The sequence below is a fragment of the Bactrocera tryoni genome, chromosome 4, assembly GCF_016617805.1.
Source record: "Bactrocera tryoni isolate S06 chromosome 4, CSIRO_BtryS06_freeze2, whole genome shotgun sequence".
Taxonomy (NCBI): domain Eukaryota; kingdom Metazoa; phylum Arthropoda; class Insecta; order Diptera; family Tephritidae; genus Bactrocera; species Bactrocera tryoni.
Genome location: NC_052502.1, coordinates 38,563,349 through 38,574,288, shown reverse-complemented (window position 1 = coordinate 38,574,288; position 10,940 = coordinate 38,563,349). Strand labels below are relative to the sequence as shown.

General features: G+C 33.9%; 1 protein-coding gene across 2 annotated transcripts in view; it reads left to right on the top strand.

Moving 5' to 3' along the window:
- Positions 1-5,190: 5,190 nt before the first annotated feature.
- The window catches only part of LOC120773451 (transmembrane protein 132C), a 44,449-nt gene continuing 38,699 nt past the window's right edge, over positions 5,191-10,940 (top strand). The window contains exon 1 of one of the 2 annotated variants that reach the window (XM_040102343.1): positions 5,191-5,574. In XM_040102343.1, coding sequence (XP_039958277.1) covers positions 5,526-5,574 — 49 coding nt within the window. In that variant the 5' untranslated portion in view covers positions 5,191-5,525. The remainder of the gene's footprint in view (positions 5,575-10,940) is intronic. The other variant, XM_040102342.1, reaches the window with a different exon arrangement.

Here is a 10,940-nt window from a genome sequence, read left to right as displayed (position 1 = left end):
TTTAAGCGAAAACAAAATTAAAAGACGCCCACAAATGTGTAAATTAAACAATTAGGGTTTTCACAAGTCTCATAAAGTTATAAGTTATAACGATTCGAAAACATAGCATTGAGAATTGTAAATGTGTAAACTCATTTTTGTATGAAATCCAACAACAATTTTTTTAAACAGGTGTAAAAATTTATAATTTTACGATTTTACGATGCTTTACGACGGGTTGTGAGTACCCCAATCATGGAAAAATTTTCGAACATCTTGTTAAATGAAAATATATTTTTTCCTAAAATATACATTAGTCTCCAACCTAGATAAAACGTTAAGTCATTGGAAGTATTTCAATTTGATTTCAATCATTTACTTAACTTCAACGAATTTTCTTATAATTATTTCCTCCGTGTGAGTCATTTCCTAAATATCCATCCGAAATATATTTCTGCTTAGTTGATTAAGTAAAGAAAAAGTTTGTTCTTTTAGGTCTTTAAATATCAATATTAAGCACTTAAAAAGTTTTGACCTTTCCAACATTTATAAAAAAAGTATTCTTATCTCAAATTTTTTAGTAAATGTAATAAAAAAGTTTAAGCTATATTTGGATCTTTATATGTATGCACATATATTACTTTATGCATAAATTTTCGTAATGTAATAAAATACGCTATTACTTTCATAGGTCTTAAGCTCATACTTAAAGACCTAAGAATTATGCGTCCACAATATCATAAATACTACTTATATATCCTACTGGGAATGTTGGAGAGTTTTTCAACCATCAGTAACAATTTGTTCATTCGACTTAATGGACATACATATGTATGTATATACATTTATACATCCATATGCATCCGTGTGGGCTTGAAACTCTGGCGTAGAACGGAAATACCATATATGACCACGTTTTATTTATATACTTAAAAAAAATTTGTATGTACATACATATGTTCAAGCATACTTTATATAAGACATTATATGTAGATATTTATTAGTTTGAAGGTCAATAAAAGCAAAAAATTAAACAAAAAGACATTATTTTCTTTTTTAAAATCGTACTGCATTGCAAAACCAAACTCATCCGATTGACAAATTTATGGTTTTTATACTTTACAACATGTTGATCGTGAATTGGTTGCTTACTTCGAATCATAAAATATTTCAACATTGAAATTCTTGTACTGGAATTCAAATGATTTTTAACAAATTATTTTTCTTTAAGATTCAATACTACATAAAAACTAACTCAAAGCCTAATTTAAGTGAATAAAATTTAATATAAAATAAACACAAATACTTATATTTAGATACATATTTAATAAATTTGTTTATTTGTTTAATAATTTAAACGTATGTTGGTAAAATATAGTACCGAAAAGTTGTAACCACTAAATATACACTAGCTATTTATACTTAACATTATTACTTTATAACTGTATAAACATCCAATTGGATATTCCAAGCGTAGCCAGGTCCTTCTCCACCTGGTCTTTCCAACGGAGGGGAGGTCTTCCTCTTCCTCTGCTTCCCCCGGCGGGTACAGCGTCGAATGCTTTCAGAGCAGGAGCGTTTTAATTCGCTGAACTATGTCAATGTCGTATATCTCATACAGCTCATCGTGCCATCGAATGCGATATTCGTCGTGGCCAACGCGCAAAGGACCATAAATCTTTCGCAGAACTTTTCTCTCGAAAACTCGCAATGTCGACTCATCAGATGTTGTCATCGTCCATGCCTCTGCTCCGTATAGCTTATAGAGTTTTGTTTTTGTTCGTCGAGAGAGGAGTTTGCTTTTCAATTGCCTACTTAGAGATATCCTGCTTTGAATTTCGAGGCTGACGTTGTTTTTGGTGTTGATGTTGGTTCCAAGATAGACGAAATTATCTACAAATTCGAAGTTATGACTGTCAACAGTTGGGTGGGGGCCAAATCCCGAGTGCGCCAACTGATTGTTTGATAACAGGAGATATTTCATGTTGCCCTCGTTCACTACCAGATCCATTTGCTTCGCTGCCTTATCCAGCAAACGCCGTACACTCTTATAGAAGATTGTACCTGGTCGATTAAGCTCTGCAGCTCGAATTATTTTCTCCAGCAGCGGATTGAAGAAATCGCACGATTGAAAGTCGCCTTGTTTGATACTTCGGTTGGTATCGAACAGCTCGGAGAGGTCCTTCCCGACCTTGTCGCAGCTTTTGGTATTGCTCAACATCGTACTCAACGGGGATACCAAATTCAGACATAGCAACATAGAGGCAGCTCCTTTTCGTGCTGTCAAAGGTAGCCGGAATCCATCGGGCCCCGACGCTTTGTTGTTCTTCATGACGGGTAATCGCTATTTGAACTTCTTCATGAAGAAGAATTCCCTGCATTACTCTGGTATGATCTTGGCATTAGACACTACCTCTCTTCTGGGGGTTCTACAAGAGTATTTTCTGGTCTTGAAAACTTCTATTAGTCGCCACATTTTTCGCGCACTACCCTTGTCGGACAGCTCTTCGTACTCACGCATTTCGGTCTTTGTCTTTTTTTCTACGAATGCGTTTTGCTTCCCTCTTCAACTCTCGGTATCTATCCCATCCCATACATCGATTGTAAGGTTGGAGACGTGTCTTCTGTCTGTCACATCATAATCGATCTGGTTAGTGGCTTTTCGATCCAGAGACAGCCAGATAGCTTGGTGAATTTTTCGAAGCTGGAATTTACTTAGTACCACAGATAACCATATTTCGGTCATCGGCGCCTCAACCCATTTGGGGATGTTTCCTCGTGGATGCTTAATTTACCGTCGGTTGTGCCAAAGATACCTTCTTTCCCCACCCTGGCGTTAAAGCCAAGCACGATTTTGACATCCTTGCAGCTCTCATAGGTGCGCTCTAAGCGCTCATAGAAGACGTTTTTGGTAACATCGTCCTTCACTTCCGTGGGGGCTTGGGCGCAAATCAGCGATGTGTTGAAGAACTTCGCTTTGATGCACATTGTGATTTGACGTTCATCCAACGGGGTAAATGCCAGGATTCGGCGATGAAGTCTCTCTCCCACCTCGAAACCCACACCGAATTTGTTTTTCTTTGTATGGCCACTATAGTAAATTCCACAAGGACCTACTCGTCTTAGTCCATGTCCCGTCCATCGCGCTTCTTGTACGGCGGTGATGTCGGCCTTTACTTTAACGAGAACATCAACCACCTGGGCATCGGCACCTTCCAAATTAAGGGACCGGACTTTCTAGGTGCATGCCCTGAAATCGTTATCCTTAATTCGTTTGCCATAGTCGTCATCAAAAGGGGAGTTTCTCTTTCGAAGCTGTTGTTTAAATTTGGTTGGAGCGTGGGTCCCGTAAAAAAAATGTCATTTAGAGAATTTCCAGGAATTTTGGATTTTGAAGTATTACAGACAACTCTTACTTAAGTTGATTTTTTTTGTCAGGTTTTACAACCGCATGATGAAGCAGATAAATGGGTAGTTTTTATGTTTGGAGATTTCTTCACATAGGCCGACACCTCCATGTGGTCTAAATAGAGGTATTCTTCTGAGACTCTGTCATATGTCTACTCGCCTTTTTAAGTAAGTTTTTTTTATACTTAAAACACCTGTATTGTGGAGGTATAGGATTGTTAAATGTGTTGGGAAATTGTTGTTGGGGAACTTCTTCTTACTCCCAAAATTTGGATGGAGATATTCGTTTGAGATTACCTCAACTTTTGTTATCATGGTAATATAGAAGAGATGAATGACAATAATGTGTTTAAAATTTTCTCAACACCCTTGAGTATTATATGTTGTATGAGATCGCTGCCTAATAGAATATCTATTTAAACGGGCTTGTTGCAGTCGGGATTTGCCAGCCTTAGGTGTGAAACCTTCTGCCAATGCTTGCTATTTATATGATAGTTTAAAAGCATATTTGTTAGAGTGAAATTATGGTAATATGGCAGATTTTTTTTTGAGTTTTGAACCACTCTTCCGCAAATATTTCAAAATTGGCTAGTTTTGTTAGCAGTTAAAGACTATTCATGCCCTAGACGCTATGAAAGGTCGTTGTGATCCTCGGTTTATCAAGGCCCTAAGTTTAAACAGTACTTCTCGGGGTTTATGGATACGACTGCTGTGTCTAATAGTGCCCCCCTTTGGTTTTCGCTGCGTTTGGGAGCGTTTTAGTTTTTATTGTCTTTAAGCAATCAATAATGGTGAGCCTGCGTTTTTGTCGCTTCCGCGGGAAATCATCTTCCTTTACTTCCCTTCCTGACGATGGAGCAGACGTTCCATTGCCCGACCATAAAGATGTTCGAAAAGCAATTAGCTTCTCCATCATCGCATATAAGGTTCTATCGAACGTATTGTGTGAAAGATTAAAGCACATCGACAGCAAAGTGATTGAACCTTATTATTGTGGCTTTACCACACACCACCTCGTAGTCGATTTCAAAACTGCTTTTGACAGATGTCTGAATTTGGTATTCCTGCAAAGCTAATACGGCTGTGTAAACTGACGTTGAGCAATACCAAAAGCTCTGTCAGGTTCGGGACGGACCTCTCTGAGCTGTTTGACACCTAACAAGGTTCGCGCCGCGCTTCAAAAAAAATAACCATGGCAACCCTTTTCTTATTATGCAAATGCAGAGAATTGTAACTAAAATACAATAATTAAAATAAAGCTTTATTTACAACAAATATTAAAAAAATTAATATACAGAAACGTTATAGTGAAGTGTTAGTAAGTGAAAAGTGCATAATATAAGTGAAAAAGTTATTCACTATATACAAATTACCAATGTAAAAGTTATCAATTTTTCAACTTTAAATGCAAATATCTTTAAAACTATAAGTCAGCGGCAACTATATATATATATATTTTCGTGATCTGGAGAACGCCACCTTTCCAGTGATATCCCTTTTATTCCCGAAATCCGGGGATGCTATTCTAAATCCCAGCCGATTTTTTGGGGTAAAAAAATTATTACTCCTGTGTATATAAACTTCTAGTTCTTATACGCAAAACTGCTGTCTTAACGTTAAGTAACAGTTAAAAAAATGCCATAATAAGAAATATTATAGAAGAATAAACGAAAAACTTATTTTAGTTAAAAACATTAGTATTACGACATATAATTGCACCGGCGTCAAATTTTGTTCATTTAAGCTGCAGTTATCGATTATCTACGATTTGATCAGTTTTGCTCTTCATCAGCGCAAAGAATACTTGAATTGGAATATTTTTGGTGTCAAATAAGTTTATGAAAATCTTTTAAAGTAGATTTTTTCATACTCCATTGCATATAGGATACTAAAAATGATGTTAAAAGTTTATTTAAAATGAAAAATGTATTTAATTCATATACGAATCATGAAACTATCATGGAGTTACGAATGTCTGATAATTAAAATGTGATTATGTGTGTATACTTTTGTATGAATCGATAAAGTGTAATACAATTGCTTATAAAAATGTGTAATTGTTAACCTTTCTGAGTATTTGCCGAAACATCAATGTGAAGACTACTTAGGTTGGAGTTTAATTGGAGGAACACTACAAAATGGTTTCGAAAATATCCTTGATGGTATTTATATTGACATCATATACGAGTAAGTTTGTTTATTAATCTAAGTGGGTGAAATCTTCAATTTTTTCTTATTTTGGATACATACATGTTCAAAAAACTCGGTTGGGTTTTAGAATGGAATCTCACGAAATGTTCTGATCTCGAGATCTTCTTTTATGAGCCCAGGACAATTTTAATACCGAATTCGGAATTTCCCTAAAGTTCTTATGTCAACACACACTTAAAATGCAAATAATAATATCTTTCAATTTAAATAAAAATCTATCGACAAGGGTCGGCTACAACATTTTGATTTTTTATTACATCTACCTTTAATCTGAATGTAATATCTTTTTACAGAGCATATAGTAATAATTGCCACACCCTTCGGACGCTTATTTTAAGATTTATAGTTCGTTCTAGAGGCACTTATAAAACTTTATAAGGTAAATTTTAGAATAGCATCCCCTGATTTCGGGGTTAAAATGGGTATGTTCGGATAGAGGAGGTCCTCTAGATCAAGAAAAGTTCCGGCTTTAGTAGACCATCCCACGATTTCAGGGTTAAAAGCGATGTGGTTGTATAGGGCTGATGCTCCAAATTAAGAAAATATGTAATTATAGTCGCCGCAAACTTATAGTTTTCGAGATATTTGCATTCACAGTTGAAAAGTTCGCAAATTTAATTTTGCAATTTCTCGATTTATAGTAATTTTTTCTTTCATATTATACATTTAAACTTCACTACAATATTTCTACATATTTATTTTATATTAATATTTTAGATATTTGCTTAAAATAAGCATTTTATATAGCTATTGATAGAATTGTTATAAAACTATTTTTTCGCACTTCTGTTTGGCACCAATGCGAAGCGTATGCGAACATAATATAAAATATTTGAGGCAATGGTATTTTCGCATTTTCGAACCATGTACCTTTGGCCCTCGATATAGCAGCCAGCGAACGGCAATTACCTTTACGGCATTTAAACGAGCCCATCATATTATTCCCCGCTAGAGTTGGGATCATGGGCGTTTTAATTTTACGGCACAACTTACTGCTTAAAATTAAGCCCTCTTCTTCCGCAAATGTAATGCACTTCTCCCTTGTGATAAATTTTGATTAAATTTTTTTTTTTAGTTCTGCAAAGGTGAGAACATTCGATGCACTTGTACGTACACCGCGGTTGGTGGAAGGTTCATCGAAATCTACGGAGAATACTTAATTAAAAATTTAGAAATATTTGATAACATACCTGATCGTTTTGCACACATTTTATTATGTTTTTTTTTTAATAAAAGAACAAATAAAGTGAAATGAAAAAATTTAATAATTACTGACTGAACACTTGCTTAATTGCTTCGCCAAATTTAAAAGTAAAAGCGAAACAAAAAAGAAACAGTACTTAGTTTCAAAATAAAAATGTTAAATTTGGACTCATCTGAGAAGATTACATTTCGCCAATCAAGTTGAGTCCAATTTTGATGTTCTTTTGCCCATCGTAAACGGCTTTGACGCATTTTTGAGATTAAAAGTGGTTTTTTGTGGGCCCGACTAGCGTTCAAACCAACCTCTTGAATCCTTCGACGAACAGTTCTTGCGCTTACTTCCGTATCGACATCTTTAAATAACCCCACTTTAATGTCCTCAGCAGTTTTGAAGCGATCCCTCACGCTGATACGTTCTATAACCCGATCTCCCCTAAAACTTGTCTTCTTCTTTGCACCAGAGCCAGGTTTCTTTTAAGAGACCTGGTTTTATCGAAATTTTTTAGAAATTCCCCTATGGAAGACATGCTGAAGCCAACTCTATCACTAATTTCCCGAATGATCCGATTTTCTTTTCGGAAAATTAAAATATTACATTTTTGCAATTCGGACATTTTTTTTTAAATTTGACATATTTAAGCTGTAACCAAGCACGAGCACGAAATAAACTTTGAAACCAATAAAAAACACTAAAAGTTGTTATAAAACGTGTACAGAGCACTAATTTATGTGAAAGAATAAACCTTTCCGCAAAAAATTACATTTGTCGGTTTCAATAGTGCTTTCAACACAAACCGCCAGGTTGTCCGGATTTCACTCTCCGCTACTGTATATATATTTTCTTGATCTGGAGGACCTCCCCACATCCGTACATACCCATTTTAATGCTATTCTAAATCCCATCCAATTTTTATATTGAAATTTTAAGAGAAAAAGTGTCTGCGGTTTAGAATAGGGCACAATTCCGATTTCTTTGGTGCCGCGATCTGAAGGTGCCGTTGGAAAGGGGAAAACCTCCTGATTAAAAATATATGACGCTTAGTTTACGAGATATTCGACTTTAAAGTTCAAAAATTCCCAAAATTATAACATTTTACTACATTTAAAACACTTTATGCACATTTTTCACTTCAGATTCATTTAATAAAACTGTAAATATTTAAACAATAGCTATTCAAAGTTTTAATGAATTTCACACTTATATTTTAAACTTTTATATCCACTAACACTTCACTAATTCGGAGCCGACTTTAGTATACCATCCCAGGTTTAAGGGTATGGTTGGATAGCGCTGATGCTCCAGATTAAGAATATATAATTATAGCTGCCGCAAACTTGTAGCTTTCGAGATATTTGCATTTAAGGGGCTATAACCAGTGTGACACTTTCAAAAAAATTATGTTTTTTTGTTTGCTTTTTCGATAGTTAATATTTCCAAAAATATCCTCTGAGATCGGCAAGGTCGTATCTTGAATAGTTTCTGAACGGCAACGTTTTAAAGAGCGACCGCTCGTAGGTATAAACATATAGTATATACATACATAAGTAAAACTTTAAACGCGTTTTTCTCGAAACGACATTTTTCAAATTTGCTGACATCATAACCCAACGAGAGTTTTTGAATATTTACTAAATTTGATTGGTTGAAAATTGTCAATTTGGCATTAAAAAACTACCATTTTTTACCTAAAAAATAGATAAAGAAATATATATAGTAATATATATGGGCATTTTCACAAAAAGGTCCACCACGCGTGCAAAATTCAAACAGTTCCTGAAAACTTTCTGTTGATGAATAATAAATCTCAAATGTGTTAATTTTATAAATATAAAGGAATTTTTATTTTCTTCTAATTTTGAGCCGAAATATACAACGAATACACAAAATTTACAAAAATCTGACTTTTTTGACCAAATATACCAACGGTTTTCCTTGTTAAATTCCCTAATTCAAAGTAATACTATGATGTTTTTATAATTTAAAAATCTTCTGCTGATAGTAACATAATGTTCAACAAGCAGACAGACTGAGTGGAGATCGAATAACGGTAGTTTTTTGTGTTTCTTCTGCTTATATTCGTATGTCGCGTCCGTTACCGAAAAACATCATTTATTGTTCTCATTAGTGAACAAAGTGTTGAAGTGTAAATTGCTTTCAGACTAAAAGCAGATACATCATTTCACTTAAAAAAAGTAATAATTGGCTCTCGGCAAAAACGATTAAAAAAATTTATTGGTGTTTGAAATTCGTCGCGTCCGTTACCGTAAACCTTAAATATTAAATAAAGTTGTAGAAATTGCATAAAATTAAAATTTTATTGATGGCAAAAACGGCAAAAGAAACAAGAAAAGTAATAACAATGAAGTATAGAGAGAAAATGAAAGAAAACGTCGAGAAATGGCAGGAATACAAGAAGAAAGAAGCAAAACGAAAGCAAGAGTACCGAAAAAGATTATCGCAAAAAATGAAAAGTGATAGCAATTTATTAGAAAAGAAGAAAGAAAAGGACCGTGTTAGATAGCAAGTTTTGCGGCAAAAAAAGAGCATAAATAATATTGACAATTTGAATTGCGAAATTTACAGCTGTAAACAAACGATGGGAAAAGCAATTAAAAAAGTTGAGGCTGCGCTACCTAAAAACCTGAATAGAAAAATAGCTATCCTCAAATCTTTATGCAATAAATATATTAAGCCAACAGAAACGATGAATGAAAATACAACCAAGTCATCAAAAAGCCAGATGCGCGAAAAATTAATTGAACAATTCTTTTTGCAAGATGGAATCAGCGTTCAAGCTCCTGGGAGAAAGGATACAATGATAATCAATGGGAAAGTAGCCTCAAAACGTTTTATGCTTATGACCTTAACAGAAGCATATCAACTTTTCAAAGCCGAATATACCGAAGAAAATGTCTGCAAAACTATTTTTATTCGTTCTAAGCCAACTTACATTCAGTTAATCAATAATTTACGACACAATATGGGTATCTGTAAGTACCAAGCAAATTTTATTTTTCTACTGGAAGGCTGTACAAAGATTATACCGCAGATTCCTGCCAAAGCTGAATTATTTCTTACATCAGTTTGCTGCGACGTTATGAATAAAAAGTGCATGGCTAATAATTGTGACAGCTGTGTACGCGATATTAAAGACGATCTAGTTCCAATATAGTTTATTAATAAATTTAATACGCAAATCAAATGGAAACAGTGGAGAAAAGTAGATGATCGCATAACTTTAAACTACACTATTGGTCCATTAATCGACTTAATTCATGATGTAGAGATTCAGCTACCAGCTTTTAAAATGCATTGTTTTGTTAAACGTCACCAACAAAATTACTTTGAAACTAAAAAAAAAATGTAGCAGCTAATGAAATTGTTATGCAAGTTGATTTTGCTGAAAATTATCGCTTGACATTCCAAGACGAAGTTCAAGATGCCCACTTTAGTTATAGTTAAGAGTTTGCATTGGTTTTCATATTTCGACAGTAAATTTATTGAAGTTGCTCGGACCGCCTATTCATTAAAGAAAATAATTAAAATAGACCATACTAAAAACTAATAACTTTCTTCTTAATTTTTTAAGTCATTTTTACTAAAATGTTACTTGAATTTTTAATTTACGTTATTGTTTTGCTTAATTTTCAATAAAATTGAAGTGTTATAATGAAAAAATTGTATTTCTTTGTTCTTGGAAGATTTTGTCGCGTCCGTTATGTCGCGTCCGTATTTCTTCTATACTCAATTAAAAAAAACTAAGGGAAAATTAACATATTTCATAAACCTACGAATAACAGTCATCTGTTCGCATTTATTAATATATATATTTTTATATATATATAAATCCTTAATTTGCTGAATTTTGTATATTTCTGAATGCGCCTCAAAAAAACTTCTATTTTTGTCGCGTCCGTATCACTTTATAATTGCTTATAACTACGTACTTATTTGTAGTAGAACCTTCCCGTATATATTAAAATCTAGTACTGCGTCAGCCCTTCAAAACAATGTCAATATATATAAACTTTTCCTTTGTCTTCTTTGTTTTGGACGCACTTAAAAGCGTACGAATGTCGCGTCCGTTACCGTGAAAATGCCCATATGTATATGTATATATATAATTCTTAGTCTGGAA